The 24,031-nt window shown below is 43.8% G+C and overlaps 4 protein-coding genes across 4 annotated transcripts; 2 read left to right on the top strand and 2 right to left on the bottom strand.

The window, feature by feature from the left end:
• Positions 1-66: 66 nt before the first annotated feature.
• On the bottom strand, positions 67-1,765 carry LOC134176462 (tenascin-X-like). The gene has a single exon (XM_062643132.1). It carries the CDS (start codon positions 1,763-1,765, stop codon positions 338-340), a length of 1,428 nt encoding a protein of 475 aa, XP_062499116.1. The 3' UTR covers positions 67-337.
• Positions 1,766-3,995: 2,230 nt separating this feature from the next.
• LOC134176461 (neurogenic locus Notch protein-like) lies at positions 3,996-5,414 on the bottom strand. The gene has a single exon (XM_062643130.1). The coding sequence runs from the start codon at positions 5,412-5,414 to the stop codon at positions 4,254-4,256; it is 1,161 nt and encodes a 386-aa protein (XP_062499114.1). The 3' UTR covers positions 3,996-4,253.
• A 451-nt stretch (positions 5,415-5,865) lies between these two features.
• LOC134198294 (zinc finger MYM-type protein 1-like) lies at positions 5,866-8,818 on the top strand. The gene is made up of 3 exons (XM_062667660.1): positions 5,866-6,158; positions 6,227-6,414; positions 6,475-8,818. Exons 1-3 carry the CDS (start codon positions 6,064-6,066, stop codon positions 8,751-8,753), a joined length of 2,562 nt encoding a protein of 853 aa, XP_062523644.1. The 5' UTR covers positions 5,866-6,063; the 3' UTR covers positions 8,754-8,818.
• A 3,373-nt stretch (positions 8,819-12,191) lies between these two features.
• Positions 12,192-13,602, top strand: LOC134176162 (uncharacterized). Its single transcript, XM_062642846.1, has one exon. It carries the CDS (start codon positions 12,294-12,296, stop codon positions 13,587-13,589), a length of 1,296 nt encoding a protein of 431 aa, XP_062498830.1. The 5' UTR covers positions 12,192-12,293; the 3' UTR covers positions 13,590-13,602.
• The last annotated feature ends 10,429 nt before the right edge of the window (positions 13,603-24,031 follow it).

Genomic DNA, 24,031 nt, shown 5'->3' with positions numbered 1-24,031 from the left:
ACGTTAGATATTACGTCTATTTGCGTATTTTAGAACCACACTTTTTAATGCCATTAGGCCTGACAATTTGAAATTTGCTTTGTGCTCGAATAAATGATGCATCATAGCTGTAAGCGGATACAGAAGTATGCAGCACAAGCATACAATTAAACTAATACAATGCAAGACATTTCAGCTCAGCAAAAGTTGAACTAATAACGTGACAGTCAGCGTTAGACTATGCAGTGCCAAATCAAACAATAACTAAACGCAATTTTGAGTACAGAGCAACAGTTAACAAGACACAAAACTGCAGTAGCTTCTCAGTGCATGTAACGTATGCGATATACTGATTGGGTTACTGAGATGGCACCTTGGACAGAGGCTGTTGGAGTCCAAACTCGGTATAATTCGTCAGCGGAGTCTGCGACGTTTCCTCGTTTGTCATAAGAGAATGCTGCGCTTGGGATAGTTGCAATTGCCTTACAGACTGTCGCCGTTTGAGCATGAAAAGAGCACATCCAAGAAAGCTCAGAATGATAACACATCCCACTCCTGCAGACGAGCAAGCGATGATGATAACTTTGGTGTTGGAAGTCGAGGTTGAGCTGATAGAGACAACATCGCTTGTTAGTACATCACATGCGTAACCATGGAAACCATCGTCACAAACGCAGACTCCGTCACTGCATCGACTGTGAACAACACAGAAAATGTTCTGACATCGATCGAATGTTTGACATCGGTCGCCAGTGTATCCCTCATCACAAAAGCAGATTCCGAAACTGCACGTGCCATTGGAACCGCACGAGACGCCGTAGCATGCATCTACAAAATCGCAAAATGCGCCAGTGTATCCCGGATCACAAACGCACAGTCCGTCTCTACAGGTGCCACTAGAACCACAGGAGATGTTATAACATAGATCAATACTGTCGCATCGTAATCCGATAAATCCAGCCTTACAAACACACTCTCCTTTGCTACTACAAGTGCCAACCAAACAAGTGAGTATATTGCATGTGTATGGAGTTTGGCACTCGATTCCGATGTATCCCGAATCACAAACGCACTCTCCATTACTGCAAGTCCCGTGAGAACCACACGAAACGCCATAACATTTATCAATCGTCTGGCAAGCATTCCCGGTGTATCCCGGATTGCAGACACACACTCCGTCGCGACACGCGCCATTAGATCCACAAGAGACACTGTAGCATTTGTCAAATGTCTGACAGTTGCTTCCAGAGTAGCCGTCGTCGCAAACGCACAGACCCAAGTAACAAGAGCCATGAGTTCCACAAGATACCCCACTGCAAGGGCCAGGAGGTAAACAAGCAGTATCGACGTTGTAAACGAGGTTGCAATCGGACTTCTCATTGTTGCATCCGATGACGACATACACTTTGGTCCCAGCAGGAAACACACTCGTGACACTTTTGTGGTAGCACGTGGATTCGGTCTTCGTATCAAACACTCCACCGCTAGACAAATCGGGATAGAAAGAGTAGGAGCCCTTGCTGCCTTTGAAGTCGTCGTATCCTTGTTGATCCAAAACCGTTACAGTAAATTTGTCGTTTTCGCTACTCGATGTGACACTGATGGACGACACTTGAGGCGTAGCAGTCGAGTCTTGACATGAAAGGCTGTACGACTCGTAGCTTCTAATCGAGTGAGCTAGTGTGGCAGTTTTCGGGCATCCCGTGGAACACACGTTGCAGGCCGCACGTGCGAGAGGAGCCGAGAAAGTCGAGACGCAAACTATCGTGTAAAACCACTTGATCATGCTTCAAGCTATAGTCACACAGCAATGCGCAAGCGTGAAAAATATGGATGTATTACGTTTTCGACGGTTTTCGAACATCAACACTTTCCTTTAGATCAAATCCGACGAAGAAAGTAATAAATCTAATTTTTGAGTCCGCGGACTGTCTTCAAAACGCAATGCGTCGCTACATTTTGAGAAACTCATTAATTTCCTAGATCACGTGATAATTACACCGGAAAATGGGTTGTTGACTGCTCTATAGCTACCTCTTATAGAGAACGGTCATTACCATGCAATGATATTTCAAGTCGACTACTTCTTGCATGGTAACCATCTGGTTCGATGGTGTGGTGACGTCACGTGGTCAAAAGCACTCGTGCAAGAGACTCTGGGCGAAGATAATTAGCTAAATTCTTTCAGCAATTTTATAGCGTACAGCAACAAAAGATAAATGAAGTAAGGTCAATGGCGCACCGTAACTACCTCGAGGCATTCTCCTCCCGTCCATGCCGTCATCCCCGTATGTCACCATGGTGGGGAGGAACAGACCGCCTTTTCTTGTGCAATTGAATTTGAAAGATGCCTGCTGTAATATACAATCTTTGCATCATTCAAAAGATGGGGTCTAACAGCGCCGGATCCAGGAATGTTTAAAGAAGGGTTCACCGTTAGCACTTATTTAGAGCATTACTAATTTTCTTTTTTAATGAAATTATATAAAATTATTGAACCACGCCAATTTTAAAGGATGGGTAAAACCTCATTAACCTCCCTCTGGATCCAGCCTTGCGGTTACATACCGGTAAACGATTCCAGGAAACCGTATAGTGGTCGCCGTTTTGTATACTAGTTACCCAAGTCCCATATATGATTGCTAGGGGTATAGTAGTCGTCCGACGTGCGAACGTAAGTACGACCGTATTAATACTCGATTAGCGGAGATGCAAATGAAGTTATTCCGACCAATAGGCGAACGTGATGTCATCATATGGTTCCACCTCTTTTGTTTGGTAACCGATATCAAGAATGCGGCAATCGTTGTCCATCCTGTACGTGCATGGTGTTTAGTTCTTTTGCTCTAGATAAGAATGTAGCACGTGGAAACGATGCCAAATCTACATTTGTAACGTGCATGTTTTCCCACCAACAACCAGGCGTCTAGTGAACGCCCGCGCTACTCCAGCACGTAAGACGATGGCCTGCAACGTTTGGCTTGATTAAAAATGAGTGTTTCTGCATAAAGTGATTCTGCAGTTTGACCGCTTAAAATTTCGACGGGTGTGGCTAATTATTGTTATAGTATTCAAAGTCTAAGCGAGACGCCTAATCTACATTTGCACGTGCACGTTTTGTCACATTAATTAATGTTTTGTTTTGGCTCTGGCGGCTCTGTTACGACATCCTGTGCATATGTAACTGTGGGCCTAAATGATTGCAGTCAGTTGGTGATAGTTGTGTACTTAGGCTAGGCGTAATCATACACCACGTGAGGAGATTTTCACGGTATCAAATTCATGAGCGTTCGTGCCTCCTAATCTTCAGATGCCTTAGGTACACTGTACACATTTCGTAGAATGTGATGTGCATGTACACCTGCCGAGGGAGTAGCACTGTAGTACTTCTCTTCATATTCTGCCTTTGTTAGTAAGTTGTATCAACACCTCCAACAAGCCACTTGCTGATAGTGACGTAATGCATATATCAGAAGTAAGTAATTGCACCAGAAAAAGAAATCCGGTACCAGTCTTTCCTCGTTTCAGAGTGACATGCGGGATACGCCAGGGGAGAGTCTGGCTCCAGTCTACGATAACCGTCAGGAGAGGAGAATAGGTAGGAACTGCGGATAATAGATAAGGAATTGAAGATCAGAGATGGGCGAAGTTAATTACTGCTAATGTCATGAAGAAGCACTATACTACAAACTCTCCTCTTGCCTAGGACAGCCATGTTAAACATACGGGACGTATATTGGTCACGTGGGACCCTGTCGTAGGTTACGTGACCGTCTTCATTACCGTACACGTAACGTTTCACACGTGTCGGTAATAAACAGTTCCAGTTAGGTTTAATTAATTATTTAATTAAGGCATTATAGCTGAGACCATATTTGAAGTTATTTGACACCTGGTGTCATACAGGAAGTAACCAATTGTATCCTAATAAAGAGCCAATCACATTATTCATGCATTAGCTAATCTGGAACCTCCTCTTTCTGACTTTACAATGATGTTGAATCAACCCTCCAGGATGTCTGCTTCCGTTATTCCTCAACATTCCTCCTATTAGGGAATGTACTCTAGGCTAACTACCTCTATATTCCACCATTGAATCTCCCATTTATACATACATCAATAATTGACAAAACGCAATGTTTTCTCCAACCAACTACACACATGCTGTCAACACAGCATACAGACAAAAGCTAAGACGATTGATTTGCAGCAACCTGGTTTTGCAGTAATCTGATTCCTGATATGTCATTTCCATGATTGCAAGGCACATCCAGTTAGAGCTGTACCGATGGAATGTTTTCAAATGATGGTGGCGCTGACGGCTGTGGTAAGGATATGTTTTCAACGAGAGAAAGCTGCGACTGCTGCCTTTGACGTTGCCTTCTTTTAAACAAGACAACTGCTCCTACAAGCAAAAGCACCAGTGCAATAGCCCCTCCGATACAGCAAGCAATGACAATAGTTTTGGTGTTAAGAAAGGTAGAACTACTGTGCACATGACACAGTCCAGAGACACATGTGCTGTTTGGACCACATGAGATGTCATAGCAATCATCGAAATTTTGACATGTATCTCCGCTGTACCCCGCATCGCAAATGCAGTATCCGCTGCCACATGTGCCATGATAACCACATGTGCTGCTAAAGCATAATTTGGCTATAGTATCAATTTTGCATTCATCTTCATGAGCACTGTATCCTGGATCACAGATGCACACTCCATTGCTGCAGGTGCTGTAAACACCACAAACAATGTCGTAGCATGTGTCCACAGTTTCACACTCAACTCCAGTGTAGCCTGGATCACAGATGCACATTCCATTGCTACACCTGCCATAAAAACCACAAGAAATGGCATAGCATGCATCCACAGTTTGGCATCCAACTCCAGTGTATCCCGGATCACAAACGCACTGTCCATTGCTACATCTACCGTGAGAACCACAAAATACTCCAATACACGGATCCGGAGCCACACATGTAAACTGTACATCGTACATCAGGTTGCAGTTAGACCTCACGTTGGTGCATCCGATGATGACATACAAATTAGTCCCAGCAGAAAATGCAGCTGCAAGAGCGAAAGTCTTTTCAAAGCAAGTAGAATCAGTGCTTCTGTCAAACACACCACCGCTAGAGAGAGAAGAATAGTAGTAATATGAGCCGCCGCCACTAAAGTTATTGTATCCTTGTTGATCTAGAACTGTGACTGTGAATCTGTCGTCTCCGTCGCTCGATGTAGCTCTTAGAGACGACAGCTGCGGTCTACCAGTCGAGTCATGGCAGACGGTACTGTCTGTTACGTATACGTATTGCTTTTTCAAAGGATCGAGAGAGGCCGTACGCGAGCACCTGGTAGAACACACGTCGCATGTTGCACGTGTGACGGGAGATGAGAAAGCAACAACGCAGACTAACACGCAAAGCCACTCCATCGCTGCAGTACGTGCTTCAGAATCAGGAACAATACAACCCGGAAACGTAAATGCGGAGGTGTGGCGTAGCTCATAGAAGGCTAAAGCACGCTAAACTACACACATTACACATGCTAGTCGCTGTTTGTCGACTGCAGCGATCGAATTGGAATCGAAGCGTCAACAGTAAAGCCTTGCAGCAAACAGGATTTATGCCTCTACTACTGACAATGTAAAGTCGTGTGAGGCCCCGAAAGGTACAAAGTATGTCGTGGCAGTGGCGGATTTAGAAGATGGTGCCCTCCCTCTAGAAGCGCCCTCAATAACAATTGCTCTGTTTAATATTTCTGTCCGCAATTGCAGCATAGCCTTGCAGGGATACTAAAATCTAACCAGGGCGTCGCACCGTCCACCTCATGCACAGAGCAGGGACGCCGGAAGCAAACGAACACTGTATGGCCTAACCAGTGGCGTAGCCAGGCATCTATTTTACCGGGCATATGCCCGGGCAACTTTTTGCTTTGCCCGCGTATTTTAGGTGACATAAATTCAAGTTCAACGCATTTCTATAAACAGTCGGGAACACCGTGATAGAGGAGTCCCGCCCACGGAACTGTCCCGGATGCCGACTAATATCAATTCTCAGCGTCTGATTCGTTGAATTCGCTCAATGCAGGAGAAGATGGATGCGTCAGAGTCTAACGCTAAGCGTAGAAAGCGAAAGCGACATACTGTGACTCTGAATGACTTTTGGGGACCCAAAAGGTATCATTTCTCGTAGATACCAGTGTAATGATTTGGTGTACTTGTAGAAAATGTTTGTGGTTAATTAGAATTGAAAACGGTGACAAAACGGGCGATTCAGACGATATGCCTAACAAAATTCAGCAAGCCATACCTGAAAGCGCTGAGTCTGCCTACGAAGCCCCGGATGATTCTGGTTCTGGAGAAGACATGGCAAATACCGAGCCTGGTAATGCTAGGAGTACTGTGTGTTCAACATCTTTGGAGATCATATCAAGTACATATGTACATATTCTTTCCAGGCATTCATGATTGATTTATGTTGTGTTCTCTACAGAGTTGGACATTTCCACGAGGTTTCAGAGCGGCCCTTCCCAACCGGTCTGTCAGTTTCCTTCTAAAAATTTTGGAAAGGGAAAACACTCATGTAGAAGATCGTTTGTTGCCACCTGGTACACAACATATCCATGGTTGGAATACTCGATAAAATTTGACCGAGCCTACTGCTTTGCCTGTCGTCATTACTGCCTTGGCAGTGCAAGCGGCCGTGCCGACACAGCGTTTACCAGTATAGGTTTCGGCGACTGGAAGCATGGTACTGGTAATAAAGGAGCATTTCTGATCCATGCCAGTTCGGCACATCACAGGAATGCTATGGCAGAATGGCATGAGCGGCGACTGGATGACTGTAACAGCCAGCGTCGACGAGTTGAAGACCTCTTTGCAGAAGAAGATGAACGCGTTGTTCTTTCTAACAGACACTATTTAAAATGTCTGGCGGAGGTTATCCTCTTGTGTGCTAAACAGAATCTTGCACTTCGTGGGCACGATGAATCGGAGGAGTCATCGAATCCAGGCAATTTTTTGGCTGTATTTGAGCTTCTTGCAAGGCATGATCACGAATTGTTCAAACGAATTGAAACGCTCCCCGGTAACGTAAGTTATAAGTCTCCAGAGATTCAAAACGCTTTGATCCAGTTGATGGCTGATATGGTACGAGAGAAAATATGCAGTGAAGTACAAAGGAGTGGCTATTTTTGTCTTATTTGCGACGAAAGTAAAGATGTAGCAAAGAATGAACAGCTTGCAGTTGTTCTGCGCTATGTTCTAGACGGGACTGTTCATGAGCGGTTTATATCTTTCACACCTCTTGGCAACCTTGCAGCAGACGGGATAGCAGAGGAGATCTGTCAAGTGTTGACAAGGAACAAACTTACCTTGCAGAACTGCATTGCTCAAACCTACGATGGTGCTAGTGTCATGAGCGGAAAGCACACCGGCGTTCAGAAGAGAATCAGAGACATTGCTCCGAAAGCCGTCTACACGCATTGCTACGCACATAGGCTGAACCTTGTTGTCGTTGATTCTGTAAAGTCCGTCTCCTCGGCGAGTGTGTTCTTTGACGTCCTTCAGAGGCTGTACGTCTTTGTTTCATCTTCTGCTGTTCACCCAATTTTCTTAGAAGCTCAAAAACGTCACTATCCGCAACGTTGTGAGAGCGTCACGCTGAAGAGACTTTCAGACACACGATGGACCTGTCGAATAGACTCTATACGAGCAATGCTTAAATCCTTTACAGCAGTAGTCGATGCCTTATCCTCTTTGACAAATGCTAGCAACAGCGAAAGAGCCATTTTAGCTGCAGGTCTATTGTCACGAGTGAAATCGTTAGAGTTTACCTCAAACTTGGTTATTTTCGAAAAGCTGCTGACTATTACAAAAAATCTGTCCGATCAGTTGCAAGCTGAAGATTTAGATCTGTCTGGAGCCGTTGATTTGTTAGAGACTATGATAGAGCAATTGGTGGAGACCAGGGAATCCGGGTGGGACGATACATGGCAGCAAATTCTTCACTTGGCACAAACCTGCAGCGTTAATATGGATGTTTCTGATGGATCACGCAGTCGTGGTGATCCTGGACTTGTTACCGGTCGTCGCACTCGGAAACAAAAGGAAATTACTGATTGCGTTTTAACAGAGACTACTGGGCAGCGATTAACTGATTATTTCACCAACGATCAAGATCCCCTGGATGACGTGGCAAGAACGAAAATTCATTTACGACGAAAGCTTTTCTTACCGGTGATAGACCAAATGCTGCAGGAACTGGAATCAAGATTCAGCAACGATGGACGATCCCTTATGAAGTCAATTCAGGCTTGTAGTCCACAGTCCCGAAACTTCCTTCAAGCAGACGCCATTAATGCCTTAGTGGTACATTACGACATAAACCGTGAGGAAATTGGTTATGAAACTCATCAGGCAAGAAAATTTCTTAATGCATCTATGTGTGAAATGAAGTCTATCGCCGACGTCATTAGAGTTCTTACGCCGGTCAAAGCAGCTTTTCCGCATCTTATATCTGCCTTGCAGATAGCGTTGACTGTTGGGGTGACATCTGCCTCATGTGAGAGAACTTTCTCTAGTTTGAAGAGGCTGAAGACTTACACGAGACAATCGATGCTGCAAAGCCGAATGAACAGTCTAGCGATTTTGACCATAGAGAAAGATGTAGTTGAAACGTTAGATTTAGAGAGGGTAGTTACGAAATTTGCAAGTTTAGAATTTGGAAGATGCCGAAGATTAAGTCTAGTTAGCAAAAGCACAAAATTTTAGTGCTCTATAGAACAGCTTGTATTCTAACTGAGCTAATTATGAGTACATGATTAGGTTTTGTTCGATTGGTTTGTGAAATTGATGGATATGGGCAATGCCCGGTCAGTCCCTAAGGGCATGGCTACGCCACTGCTAGCTGCTACTTCCACCTGCTGCTACATGTTGCTTACAGTTGCGTGTAGTTGAACATGTACTGTACCACTATGTTCAGCGGCGCGGCGTCCTGTCTGACTCTCCGTGCCTGTAAGCGTGTATCTCTTCCGTGGACCCATAGATCTAAATGGGAGTTGTTTATAGATGCAATCAGTGTTATTACGTACATCCGTCAGCTGCTACGTACTTCCGTGTATGCTGAGCATAACGTGAGAGTTGTCTAGAGATGCAATCAAAGATTGAAAATCCCGGCCGAGCTGCACACGTTTACTAGGACTGTCATTTCCATTTCAAACTACGCAAGTCTAAAAACATTTTGAGAAAATGATGGGTATGTAGGGATGGGTATGTACTTATGTCATTTAAGCCCATCTCCTACATCACAATAAGGTCACTTGAAAAGAGATAGCGTAGCTAAACTGGAATGTGCAGCGTCTAATTACAGCCTGGAATTCGTGGCCTAGAGTGGGAGGGGGCGAGAGGGGTAGAAATGGGGAAGGAGGGGGAAGTAGGGGGAAGGAGGAGGAAGTAGGGGGAAGTAGGGGCAGGAGGGGGAAGTAGGGGGCAGGAGGGGAAAGTAGGGGCAGGAGGGGGAAGTAGGGGGAAGAAGGGGGAGAGACAGAGAGTGCAACCTCCACGTGGTCTGTCCTGGGGTTTTGAGCATGAAAGTATTCTCACGTGTTCAAAATGTTATGCACTCGGTTTACTAAAACTGTCATTTCCATCTTCGGGGCATATGTACACACACACACACACACACACACACACACACACACACACACACACACACACACACACACACACACACACACACACACACACACACACACACACACACACACACTAGTGCTCGCGTAATATACTTTTAACGTAGCTAAAAATTTATGAAACAAGTCCAAAAACATTTTGAGAAAATGAAGGGTATGTAGGGATGGGTATGTACTTATGTCATTTATGCCCATCTCCTACATCACAATCTTATTACCTATATCGCTTGCAGCAGTTGTGAATGTGATGTAGGAGATGGGCATAAATGACATAAGTACATCCCATCCCTACATACCCATCATTCTCTCAAAATGTTTTTGGACTTGTTCAAACAAGTGATATGAAGTACAAGATGCGCATACGTCAGCTGTTTTCAAACGCATTCGTTGGTTCTGTGACGGTCATAAATGTTTGATCTGATTGAGCTTGCAAATCCAATTTAATTTAAATTTTATATTTATGTTATCTAATAATTGTAGAGTGAGTTTTTCTAAATGTTAATTAGTTAACTAATAAATTGCATTAACTCTTGACGCGCATGCGCCAGGATTTTTAGTGTAATCTGCGGACCAAGCTGTAATGCAATGAACGAATGGATGGACGGACAATTGGCATGCAGCGCATGCGCTCATTGCTCTAACGTTTTCGTCGATATCTCTTTGCATTGCTCTGAAGAATTAACCAGAGACTCTTGACAGTCACTTTTAGTCTAGTGTCTAGAGTACGACTGTTACCATCTCATATTGATTAGAACATAATTACTTAAGCCGAAAACAGTTTAAATTGGTTTGTTTTATCTATGACGGTTCGTTGGATTTTAGTACGTACGCCCAAAATGTAGGATTGTGGTTGCTCATCTATTTTGGCTTAGTGATAGGTGGGGCTTGTTTTTGGTGCTCACATGAATTCATCATCAAAGCGATTGCGTGCTGTTTGTTTCAGACGTCGGTAACTTGCATTCGTCGAACTAATTAACTCAACTGATGTGCAACTTGCTTTGTAGTAGACCATGACAGAAGAAAGTAGGCATGCCTCTATATATAGTGTCGATGACTAAACTCTAAAGACAATCGACGATTATTACGAGACATCTGATGAGGGTAGAAATATATCTTATTAGCAAATGTGATTTAAACTCTATTTTTACCTACGGTTTTGTTCAGCGATTCTTTCCATAGAGTTTTCTGGATGTTGCTTTCAATTGGAATTATTGGCAACATATTGGTATTCTATTGAGTTTGCTGGTTTTCACATTATTGGGTTTTATACATTTAAGTTGTTAGTTGGTATGTAATGTTGTTGGTCAGTTTCGGTACATTTACCACATCAACACTCACAGTAACATGACATTTATTGCAGTTTTTGTCCAGTTATACATGTAACTTTAATATTTTACAATACAAGCCATTAATTAATTGTTGATAAATAAAATTATTTGATTGAGTCAGTTGTCATATATTGCATGGTTTTGAACATGTACATGCTATTCTGCGTACTTCTGCAGGACATCATTAACACCAAGCGCTCATGCGCCAGGGTTATAGTAGCCAGTAGACCTCATTAACACCAGTACGCATGCGCTAGGATTAGAGTAGCCTGTAGACCAGTGATTGATTGAACAAAAGGACGGATTGTAATGCAGCGCATGCGCTCGCTGATTGTTATCGCTGGTGTTCCACTCGCTTGGATGATGTCTTCGCATTGCTTTCAAGATCGAGCTAGCAAATACATAGTGACGACAATTCCACGTGTAAATCAATGTATCCAGATCCCTTCCCACGCTCTTCATTGGCTCTGACAAATTAGATTCTTAATTTGAATGCATGAACGGACGTAAGAAGAGTTCTTGCGAGCGTGTAGTTTCGTAATTAGTTAATTAACGTCAGTTATATATACTTGTGTGTATAGTCAGTCACTAGTAGAGTGCAAGTCCATTGAGTCTTTCTTGTCCCATTGTATACACTAGTCAGTTGTAGGCACTAATTAAAAGTGCAACTCCATTGAGTCTTTCTTGTTATATGCATTTTATACACTTTAGGTAAGTTTTAAGACGACAAGTTTTAAGCTATTGCTATTTGACTAACAGATCGGCCTATAGACGTAGGAGCAACAGGTTAACAAAAGTAACATACTGTATACAGTCCGTCTGTATGTTTTTCTGTGAAATAACAGCCAACAAAAGACAAAGAATTATAAAAATGTTAAATTTTGTTTGAAACTGTAATTAATTACCAGGTATCACTCTTGGATGTCCTCATTGTAATCATTTCTATGTAAGTAGGTGTGGCTTGTTTTCGTGCTTGTTGGTGCATGCTCACGTGAGTTTTATCATCAAAGCGATTGCGTGTTGTTCGTGTCAGACGTCGGTAACATGCATTCGTCGCACTAATTGACGCTACTGATGCGCCACTTGTTTTGTAGTAGACCATGACAGAAGAGAGTAGACATGCCTCCAATGTGGACGACGAAACTAGGTGGCCAATCGATATACACGACGATGTGTCCGACTACTACGAGCCATCTGATGACGGTAAGCAATGAAAAGCTATAGCAAAGTAGTATAAACTCTATTTTTTATCTACAGTTTTGTCCAGCCGTCCATTCCATGGCGTTGTTTGGATGTTACTTTCGATTGGAATTATTGGCAACATATTGGTTGTGGTGTGGAGACTTGCACAGAAAAGAGATCAGAGATCGTCTCCTCTCTCAATCTTCATCATGATGCTAGCAGTTTCAGATTTCCTTTATTGTGTTCACTTGCTTTTTCTCGAGAGTTTGGTGCTTGATGTTAATCTTGACCAAACTAAACATCTGTCACCCATCTCTGCTCGTAAAGTGTGTATGACAAGCGCTTGGCTGTCTTTGTTCTCTTGTCTCTCAGCTCAGTGGGCAACTTTTAATATTGCAGTTTACTCGTTTCAAACAATGAGCGAGTTCTGTTCTCGTTGTTGCTGTTCACTAGTTCACAAGCGAAGTCTAGTCATCACAATCATCTGCCAAGTTCTAATCAACGTGGTCATAATTGTTATCTACATGATTGTGTACGACGGATTGAGCTATGGTGACACAGAACATCCGTTTGATCTAACACTACAAGATTATGACGAATATACAAGCAATGACTTCTTCTCTAACTGGACCGAAGTTACTAAATACTCAAGACGTGAACGCTTTGCCCAAATTTTTGGACGTTGTGCTTGGGCACAGTCAAACGGAGTTGGTATTTGCTTAAAGGATACAATTTCATTAACACATGACAATCATACAAATATCACCAATTGGAGCTATTGCCAATTCACGTTTGCTGACAGTTTATTAGACAGTGCGTTTCAAACAACACTAGTAGGATCAATCATAGCTTCTCTAGGCACTGTTCTTACATTGACATGTGCTGTTCTCTATATATGTTTTTGGATAAAGCTTCGTGCAAGAGCAGCAAACTTAACAGAAAGATCTGACATGCACAAACTTAGATGGCGTTTGAGTGTAATTGTTCTCCTAGACACTTTCTGTTGGATTCCTGTGACTATACTACATTGGACAGTATTTATCGATAAAATACGTAGTAGGAACATTTGGTCAAACAGTTATACTGCTGCAAGTTTTCTTCTCATCTCAATTAGTCCAGCAGTTAATCCTCTCATCTACACATTCACGGGAAAGAACTTTTTACATTCAATTCGCAAGTTTTGCAGACGAATGAAATGCGATGTATCTGTGAGACGGACCAGTTCCAACAACCCTGACGATCACACTAGAGGAGTTGGACGTTGCAGCTGTATTCCATGTATCAGATGTGTTCACCAAGATGAAGACAACGATCCAGACTACTGGCCTACTCAAGATACTTCCGAATGGAATTCTGATCAGAGCAGACTCCTGCCGTCTACCAATGAATCAAGTGAAACTAACTGACAGATTCGCATCAGCTACTGTTGCATAGATATTAGAGTAACCGTTTTCAATGTGTGTCATTGCACTTTATTCATATTGTATGGATGTTTGCTATCAAGATTACATGCATGTTTATATTTAAGTCCAGATCTGTTGTGTACATTAGATACACAAAAGCACAAATAACAACAGACTTCAGGAGCGTAGTTTGGCATGGGTCAGACAAGGCTAGAACCCAAATCATTTGTAGGTGTGGTCGTAAAAGTTGCGGACTGTAAATACGTGTGAGAACCAAGGCTGTATATATTCTATACACCAGCATTTCTCCAGTCTAGATCTACCAATAATTTACCGTATCAGTAAGTTAGAAGCCAAATAAAGTAGGCATGTCTGTAAAAGTAGGCGTGTCCGTAAAGTAAATTTTTACCCATGCCATCGTGAAATTCCCCTTTAATTTATATAGAGATCATACCACGCCCTTGCTAGTTCTAGATATTAAATATTTTCTATGTCACCTGCAGTTAATGTTAATGATTACAATGCCAATATAAATTGTTAATATTATTCATATTGATGCTATCTAGTGATCAATATTGCAAATATGGTTTTGTTATAATCGTTCTCTGATCTATAACAAATAGCAAGATACAAAATTAACTTTTATGTTTTCATTAATATCAACAGAAAATCTAATTTAAATGTTATTGTTACAATTCAATTTATTTGTCTCTCTTCTTACGGTGGACTCACTCTATAGTTATATTTTTAAATGTAAAAATCGTGATTAATATTAACTACCGGTGTCATCCCTACTTAGTGAGAACCCTCGCACTCCTTAGATAAACACAAGCACAGATTACAACAGACTTCAGGCGCGTAGTTTGGCAAGGGCCAGACCAGGCTAGAGCCCAAATCATTTGTAGGCGTGGTCGTAAAAATTGCGGACTGTAAATACGTATGAGGATCAAAGCTGTATATAGTATATACACCACCATTTTTCCACCCTCGATCAGCCTCAGATTTAACCGTATCAGTCAGTTAGAGGCCATTTAAGGAAGGCGTGTCCATAAAATTAGACGTGCTGATAAAGTGGGCTTTCCCTATAAGGATCGTGAAATTTCCCCATTTAATATTTCAAGTTGCCACGCTACGCCCCTGCCAGTTCTAGATATTAAATACTGCCTATGTCACTTGCAGTGTTGACGATTACAATTCCAATATCATTGCTATTATCAATCAATATTGATGCTTCCCATCCATGAGGTTGGCAAACATTGTTTGTTATGAGCGATTTACAATCTATAACAAATGTGGAGATATACAAATTCATTATCATTTTTTTATTCATATCAACAAAAATTTAATTTAAAAATGTTATTATTACAATGTAATTATTGTCTCTCTGCTTACAGCCTACTTACTTGTTATTTATATTTAAAATATATAAAAATCAAAAATAATATTAATTACCAATGTCTCCCTACTTAGTGAGTGTGCTAGCACTTTCAGATTTTATTTCAAATATAATTAACAATAACTGTTTTTGATTTGATTTGATTTTAACAAAATTTACTAATTGATTAGAAATTTTGTGATTTAAGTGTCTTTGCTATCTTTAGTCTAATGAATCTAGTATAAATATTAAGTTTAAATTTTTAGTTGCTATATTAATAATTAATTAATATAATTTAATCTGTATTAATTTATATTAATTTTTTTATTTAGTAAATTTAATTAATTAATTTGGTAAATTCTTTGACAGTGAGTATGAAAAATACATCTTTTGGAATTTCCGTTTACAGTTTAGTCAACCAAACACGTGATATGAAGTACATGATGCACATGCGTCACCTGTCTTTGTCTTGTGAAGCTCATGAAAGGTTCTGGTTGAGCTTGAAAATGCTATTTAGTATAGATTTTATATTTCTCTTAAATAAAAAAACCGCAGAGTAAGTTTTTCTAATTGTTATCTAGTTAATTAATATAAATTTTTAAAATCGGATAAGAAAGCTCCAAATGCTTTAATAGACTGTGGTTAATCAATTATATAAATTCATGTATTAAAATTTGCGTTTGTGCGTATAAATTTTGAATCGCCTATCACAATGCAAAGACACGTGATCAAACACGTGACCGAAATATAGGTAAACAAGGCGCATGTGTTTGATATTTTTCGGAAGCAGTCAAGTCGGTCTTGTGCGCAATAGAAAGACAGCGGAAGAGCGGAGGCGTTGCTTGTGAAGCTTCAGTGTCAACAACTCGCTAAAAGTCGTATTGTCCAACGTATCGACGACGTGTCGTCGCCGTCACCTTGTCTACGTCCGTCATGGGAGAGAAGAGGAGCGAGCAGAGCGGACACAAAGTTAGTCTCGTCTTACAGACGGCACGAGGTGAGAAGCGAATGTAAACGGTAAGCGCGTCGTAGAGCTTCACAGCCGCTGAGCAGAGCGTGCCGTCGCTCTACTCCATTTCCTCTTCATTGACGTGAACAGCTTGTATGAACACCTTGTCATTTCACTCACGTGTCTGACAAGTCGGCGTGATGACTAGGTGTTGTTTGCACGCTTTCGTGCGCGGGAAAGACGGCGAGCGGCTAGCTCGTTTGCCGGCTCTGTCAGCACTCTGTGTGCCGGTTGCCGGTTTTGGTGCAGCACGCACACCCGGCGCGTGCCGTTGCAGTGACGTGGCGCGTCGCCCAGTGTGTTTGTCTGACGTCGACGCTGCTGAGTGTTTGTTGGTCAATGCGGCTGAGTTGCAAGTTGGGAGATTTAGGGTGTTGGTTTTTGTGTAGAGAGTGAGGGCGTGGTGTGTTGGTTTGTATGTTGTTTAACAACGTTAGACAGAGTTGATTCCACTCCGGAGTCGTGCGCGCTAGCTGTGCCGTTGCGAGCTTTGTAGCTAAGGGCGGAGTTATCCGCGCGAAGTACTACTATATACTTGGTACTACAGGCGTGTTGCGGTCATTGTAGCAATTGCAAGCGTCAACGCGTCAGAAAAATTTGTTGTAAGCGCTCCAAAAAATTGTGATGGAAGACCAGGATAGCCCGTCGGTGACCATGTCCTTGGCTGAACGTAAGGGTCTGATGGCAGAGACGGCCAAAGAGGCTGCTCGGGCTGCTCTGAAAGAAGATCAAGAGAAACTCGCCTCTCAATCTCAAGCTGCCTCAGGTACGTTCGGAGCTAGGGAAATAATACATAAACTGCAGCCTACTATAGGCACCAACGTCGGGCAGCGTAGCAGCGCAGGACATAACAATAAGTTATCGAGACAGCATGTATGTGCTTGTGGTTAGATATAAAATGTTTCGTCTTGCGCTGTTGCAGAACAGACGCTCGGAGCGCTACCAGCAGCATCCGCCATTCACGGCGTTTCTTTAATGCAGCCATCGACTGTGCCATCGTTAGGGCCAAGCCTATCAACGTCTGTCAGCGTCGAGGCGGTGGCGCCGACAGTAACAGAGCTCAGCCCTAGCGCAGAAGCTTGCATTGTGGGAGAAGCAACCACACCAATAGCCGCTCGTCTGGTTTGACTTATCCAGGCACAGGAGTACGTGGACTTTGCGGAGCTTCTTCCAGATAACCTGGAGCTACTGCGGCGCATGCAAGCTACAACGGAACCAGCCAATCGTCGTGGCATGCGTCAGGTCACGACACTGCCTACGTGGATGCAGTGTTTTGCTACGTACGCCGGGATTCTTCTGCGGAAGCACCCTGCCCTGGCGCAGGAAGTGATGGCGTACTTGCAGCTTGTAGCGCACGAAGCGCAGTGCCACAGCGGGACAGGCTGGCTGTTATATGACGCGTGCTTTCGGCAGTTGGCGGATTCCAACCGCAGTCTTTCTTGGAGCCAGCTGCACGCGCCTCTCTTTGCGGCGAAAATCTTGGCAATGGACCAAGCGCCAACAGCGAGGTGTTTTCACTGCCTAGAAGCGAATCATGCTCCCGGTTCTTGCGCGTTAGAGCCGAACGACGCTCCGCCGCAAATTTTGCGTAAAGCCGGATCAGCCTCGAGAACGCTGTCGGGAGGCGGATCAAGATACCGACGTGACAGGCCATGGGATGGTCCAAAGCCAATCTGCCGTAATTATAATTTTAGCAGTTGTGCCGGCTATCCCGACTGCACGTTTCGGCATATTTGCTTGCGCTGTCGAAGCAACCACAGGATGCGCGAGTGCCCAGAGCAACGCACAACTACACCGACAGCCTCTGGAATGCCAGCAGCGTCCAGCAGAGGACAGGACAGCGGAAGGCAGTAAGCCAACAATACATTGTGGCGCTTAGTATTTGCGCTTGTAATTATTGATTGGATTGCGTACTTGCAGGATATTGTTGTGGCATGTGTGTTCTGTTTTTTGAGGTGGAGCGTTTACGTAAGCATCATGGGCCCTTGGCAACTATAAGTATGTAACTCGTACAATACGCGTTCTTCGGTCTGACTAGCGCATTGTTTGGCAGGCTCCTCTTTCGACACTTATCGACAATTGCGAAATACCCAAGAGAGGGGCAATGTACAAGGATCGCGCTACCGTTACACCGAAGACCTGCTAGCCTTGGACAGTTGCCGCCCAATGGTGCCATCTCGTCATCTGGACACGGTTCGGACGTCCCCGTTAATGTCGCTAGTGTCTCGGGGATTCCGGATTGGTTACGATTACAACAAAGCAAAAGCAAGACGATCCCGCAGGAACATGAAAACGGCAAAAGCAAACGCCGCGGTTATCGACAGTTACTGGCAAGAAGAGTGCGCGGCAGCACGTATCTCGTGAGCTGACGAGCGTAGAGCAGCGAAGGCTCACATCAGCCCTATGGGTGTAATTCCAAAAGCTCACCGACCAGGTCGATGGCGCCTTATCGTAGATTTGTCATCCCCTCGCGCAGCGAGCGTCACGATGGCATTGCACCTAACTTTTTCTCCCTCTCATACGTTAGTATAGACGTGGCGGCACGGAAAATATGCTAGCTGGGAACAGGGGCTATGATGGCAAAGCTTGATATACAAAGCGCATATCGACATATCCCCGTTCAACCAGACGATCGTCATCTCTTGGGAATATCGTGGTAAGGCAAGGTGTACCTTGACCGAGCTTTACCTTTTGGCCTGCGCTCGGCCCCCAAGATATTTTCTGCTGTAGCAGATGCGCTAATGTGGATTATGTCCTGCCGAGGCATAACAGCCGGCATACATTATTTGGACGATTTTATATTTTTCGGACGTCCGCAAGCATCGGAATGCGATGAGAACCTTAGGCGTGCCAGTAGCTACAAACAAGCTCAAGGGGCCCACAACGTGCTTGACATTTTTGGGTTTGCAGCTCGACTCGCAGCATGGGATCACCAGCTTACCAGCCGTTAAGCTGCAGAAAGTAAAATCCACAATTGCGGAATGGCTAACGCGCCGCGCCTGCACGAAGCGCCAGCTGCTCTCTCTGATTGGTACGCTGCACCACGCAACTTCAGTGGTGAAAGCAGGTCGAGCATTACTGCGTCGGCTAATCGATCTTGCAGGTACCGTTAAGCAATTGCATTACTGGGTGCGTATTAACAGCGAGGCGCGGGCAGATCTTCGGTGGTGGGACGCATTTCTTGAAAGCTGGAACGGAAGAAGCATTATCAACACTTTGGTATCACGGCCGCCAGCGATCCAGCTTACCTCGGACGCATCAGGCTCGTGGGGATGCGTAGCCATTTGGCGGTGCAACTGGTTTCAATGGAAATGGTCACGCGAATGGGAGGAAATCAGCATCGCCCCGAAAGAACTGCTACCAATTCTACTAGCAAGCGCTACATAGGGAAAAGTTTGGCGCGGCGAAATAGTGCTGTTTCGATGTGACAATCAGACTGCGGTGTCGGCTCTTGCTAAATCGTCTAGCCGAGATAAGATCGTCATGCAATTGCTGAGGGTGTTGCACTTTGCAGTAGCCTTTTACTCTTTTACCTGGGTCTCGACGCACATACCGGGTGTCTCTAACGTAGCGGCGGACGCCCTGTCACGAGACAGTATGCCTAAGAATCAGTGTCTTTCGTTGCATCTCAACGAGCAGCCAGCGGCCGTTCCATTACAGTTTCTGGAGCTGCTGTTGTCTCCCCATCTAGACTTGAGCTCGCACACCTGGAGACGTCGGCTTGTCGTTTCTTTGCGTCAGGCCTAGCTGATTCTACCAGGAAAGCATACGCGTCCGGTCAAGCACGGTATCTAAAATTCTGCAATCGTTTTTCCTTCATCCCTCTTTCCACATCCGAGCACCGCCTAGATTTGTTTGTCTCACACCTAGCCGAAGAAGGTCTCTCTCACAAAACTATCAAAAGCTACCTGTCAGCAGTGCGCCACCTACAGATCCAGTCGGGTTTGGGCGACCCATTCACCGCTACTCTTCCACAACTAGCTTATGTCTTGAAAGGAATTCGACGTCAGCAAGAACCGCGTCTGAAGGTCGACAAACGCTTGCCTATTACACCGGCAGAATTGAGAAATTTGAAAACTGTGTGGGCAAAAAGATCACCATTTTAGGACGCAGCAATGCTATGGGCTGCAGTCTGCACGGGTTTCTTTGGTTTTATGCGAGCGGCAGAGTTTACCGTGAGCTCCGTAGCAGCATTCGACGCCTTCGTTCACCTGGCTCCACAAGACGTCAGCATCGACTCACATGTCGCTCCGTCTGTGGTGCGCATTCACCTAAAGCAATCAAAACAGACCCGTTCCGTCAAGGTGTAAACATCTTTTTGGGTCAATCGAAACAAGAAATTTGCCCAGTGGCTGCTCTGTTGAGCTACATGGCACTCCGAGGCAACGCGCAAGGCCCCTTATTTCTCTACGACGATGGCACGTCACTCTCGCGCAATAGGCTGGTCCGAGAAGTTAAACGGGCGCTCACAGAAGCCGAGCGTGACTGCACAGGCTTTAGAGGCCACAGCTTCCGCATTGGCGTAGCGACGACAGCGAAGGCACGAGGGTTGGACGATTCCACAATCAAAGCCCTTGGAAGGTGGAAGAGTACAGCGTTTGAATCGTACATAAGAATCCCTGGCAGCAGTTTAGCAGGATTTTCGCAGTCACTCGTGTAATTAACGGTCGGCGTGTGCACTACTAACTTAGTAAATGGTTAGCACAAGTTTACAATAAACGCAACTTAAACGTCAGCTGTTTCGCCTGCATCAGCCTCTTACGTACGGTGCTTGGAAATGCCACACATCGTCAGGTAGGAGATGATAGTTGGTACAGTGTACCGTGCTTGGGCTGGTGATTTTAAGCAAATCTCCGGATGGGTCGAAGTCCCGGTCTGATGACCGTCTCCTGCAGCACGGTACGGTTCACGCATGCACATACCTGGGCTCCGATCATCGCGCCGGGGCCAGACTTTCTTTCCGGCAAGTCTGGCGAAGTTCGTCCGGTGAAGGTATCTGACGGCAAAGTTACCTGGTGATATACAAGACTATGAAAATCCGACGAAGGTGAGGAATCAAAGTGGGAATGTTGTTGTGCATTGCATGTCATGTGTTGACAGTGCAGACTGGGATGGTTCTCTGTCTGTGTGCATTTCTGTTGGTATGTTTGGCTTTGTGTGTACGTTTTCTGTCGTTGACTGTTCGCTTGTGTGTCAGCTGGACAGTCAGTCAATTTGTCTGATTATCTTGTGTGTTGTCTGTGTGGTTGTCTGTTTGTGTCTGTTTGTGTCAGTCAAAATTCATAATTTTTAATGTATCTGTCTGTTTGTCTGTTTGACCGTCTTGTCCGTTTGTCTGTTTGTCTGTTTGTCTGTTTGTTTGTTTGTCTGTTTGTCTTTCTGTCTGTCTGTGTCTTTGTCTGTCGTTCTCTCTCTGTGTGTCTGTCTCTCTGTCTCTCTGTCTGTCTCTCTGTCTGTCTGTCGGTTGGTCTGTCTCTCTGTCTTTCTCTTTGTCTGTCTGTCTCTCTGTCTGTCAGTCGGTTCGCGTCTCTGTCTGCCGGTCTGTTTCTCGGTCTGTCTCTCTGTCTGTCTGTGTGTTTGTCTGTCTCGATACATATATTTTCCATTTATATCAAACGTTTACATCATGAGCAACTTAACACAACAAGACCATTATGGTCTTGAAGCATACAAAATTATACTGCGCACACTACATTTCGACGTTGTAATCTGACTATGCTGTCTCTCTGTCTGTTTATCTGTTTCTCTGTCTGTTTGCTTGTCTGTCATATGTCTGTCTGTTTGTCTGTTCGCAGGTTTGTGTCTGTCTGTTCGCAGGTTTGTGTCGGTCTGTTGCTTTTTCTTTCTGTATGTCCCTTCCCTTTTTGTCTTCTTGTTTTGCCATTCAGCTGTTTTGTGTTTATCTGTTTTCTTTTGTCTATCTGTTTGTTTGTCTGTCTGTTTTTATGTCTGTCTGTTTGTCTGTCTGCCTGTCTGTTTGTTTGTTTGTCTGTCAGTCTGTTTGTTTGTCTGTTTGTCGGTCGGTCTGCCTGTTTGTCTGCCTGTCTGTCTGTCTGTTTGTCTGTCTCTGTGTTTGTCTGTTTGTGTGTCTGTTTTCCATTATTTTTTCTTTGTTTGTGTATTAGTGTATTTTCTGTCTGTGTGTCTGTATGGCTGTCGGCTGATCCCTTGGTCAGTCACAGTTCTATGTTTGTTAGCAAGTCGTAAGTCAATGATAATGCCACGTAACATCCACATGGAAATACTACAAAAAGATCAATATTTATACTGCCAGCATAAATACTCTGAGGTCTACAAGAAGAACTTAACATCAAAGAGACATAAGCAAGTAGTCCATAGCACACAACAAGCTAGAAAAGTAGCAAAACTAAAACACAAAATTGAGTTGCATTTGTCGTGTCTTCAAGGAAACACATTAGACAATTGATTGTCTGTTGCAGACTTAGTCCATCCTTATGGTTTTCATTTTGGTATCTTTTGGCAGAAAGTTAGTATTGGAAGGGTGATTGTTTCATTTGAAAGCAGGTGTGCTGCTGTGGCAATATATAGTGGGAGTGTTTGTGTTATTGGCATCCTCTTGTACGCTGTGTCAATACCCAGTCTCTCTCGTTTCAAGCATAGGAGGCATTACGTGAAACATGATGTTGTTATACACAACTCGCGCGCATGTACACAGACAGACAGACAGAGAGACAGACAGACAGACAGACAGACAGACAGACAGACAGACAGACAGACAGACAGAGAGAGATATAGACAGAGAGACAGACACAGAGAGACAGACATTTATTCATTCAGAACATCAGTCATTAGAATTTTTGTAGTATTCGATCTTTATGTCTCAGTAGATGGACATTTAGCTTAGCAGTTTTTACCTATAGCGTTCTTGTAAACTTTGCTTTGTGTGCTCAATAGTGAAATATGACAGAGAGTCAGACAGAAGACAGACAGACAGATAGACAGTCTCACAGACACACACAGACACACACAGACACACACAGACACACACACACACACACACACACACACACACACGCACGCACAGACAGCCAGACAGCCAGACAGCCAGACACACACACACACACACACACACACACACACACACACACACACACACACACACACACACACACACGCACACACATAAACATTTTGTACTGCTGCATCGAATTGTGCTGAGCATTAAGTTAATTGTATTGGGAACTGTTTGTGGCATAGGTTTGTCAAGGAGGGAAGAGTGGGTGTAATATGATGTGTGTGGATTTTGTGTCAGCCTGTGTGTACATGTGTGTGTACATGTGTGTGTACATGTGTGTGTACATGCATGTGTACATGTGTGTTTACACGCATGTGTACATGTGTGTGTACATGCGGGTGTACATGTGTAGACATTGTTAACTGATATTATCCATTTATCTGATAAGAAATTTTTCTCACATGTTAGCATCAGAGGAGGAAGTCCAGTCAAGGGTATACACACGATGGCTCAACTCGAAGTTGTCACAGGTATGATACAGCAATTCAAGAATTATACGACTTTTAGTGATCCGTTTTCATGTAGGCAAAACCTCCCGTTGAGAGCAGGCATTTCGGTTCTGATTTGAAGAGTGGAAGGGTTCTGCTGACGCTCATTGAAGTTCTAACAGGAAAGACACAGGCAAAACTTACTTATGGTTTACTCTTCCTTCTCTCTCCCTTCTGTATGTGCAGTGTGTGAAATAACGGCCAGAGATCGAACCTTTACCAGTGTCATGTTATCTTCTGTCTGTCTGTCTGTCTGTTTGTTTGTCTGTCTGTCTGTCTGTCTGTCAAATATAATTTATTTTAGACATACATCTATAATACAGTGCTAGCAAGGTAACTTGTAAAGTTCCGCAACTATGAGAGTTCACTAAAACTACATTTTAAAAACAAATCTAACACTTAAAAGAGAACAATGCAAACTACCTGAAGCCAGCTTACTGCCTGAAAATTGGGTAGAGCTGTTTGTCTGTCTGTTTGTTTGTCTGTCTGTTTGTTTGTCTGTTTGTCTGTCTTTCTGTGTCTGTCCATTGGTTTGTC

Source organism: Corticium candelabrum, chromosome 2, assembly GCF_963422355.1.
Source record: "Corticium candelabrum chromosome 2, ooCorCand1.1, whole genome shotgun sequence".
Classification (NCBI taxonomy): domain Eukaryota; kingdom Metazoa; phylum Porifera; class Homoscleromorpha; order Homosclerophorida; family Plakinidae; genus Corticium; species Corticium candelabrum.
This window is presented reverse-complemented; position numbering and strand designations above follow the sequence as displayed.

Bases quoted from the DNA above. Each gene is read 5' to 3' on its own strand.
- LOC134176162 (XM_062642846.1), top strand. From the start codon at position 12,294: ATGTTACTTTCGATTGGAATTATTGGCAACATATTGGTTGTGGTGTGG.
- LOC134176461 (XM_062643130.1), bottom strand. From the start codon at position 5,414: ATGGAGTGGCTTTGCGTGTTAGTCTGCGTTGTTGCTTTCTCATCTCCC.
- LOC134176462 (XM_062643132.1), bottom strand. From the start codon at position 1,765: ATGATCAAGTGGTTTTACACGATAGTTTGCGTCTCGACTTTCTCGGCT.
- LOC134198294 (XM_062667660.1), top strand. From the start codon at position 6,064: ATGCAGGAGAAGATGGATGCGTCAGAGTCTAACGCTAAGCGTAGAAAG. The intron at 6,159-6,226 runs GTATCATTTCTC...GTGGTTAATTAG, and splicing joins GACTTTTGGGGACCCAAAAG to AATTGAAAACGGTGACAAAA. The intron at 6,415-6,474 runs GTACATATGTAC...TGTTCTCTACAG, and splicing joins ATCTTTGGAGATCATATCAA to AGTTGGACATTTCCACGAGG.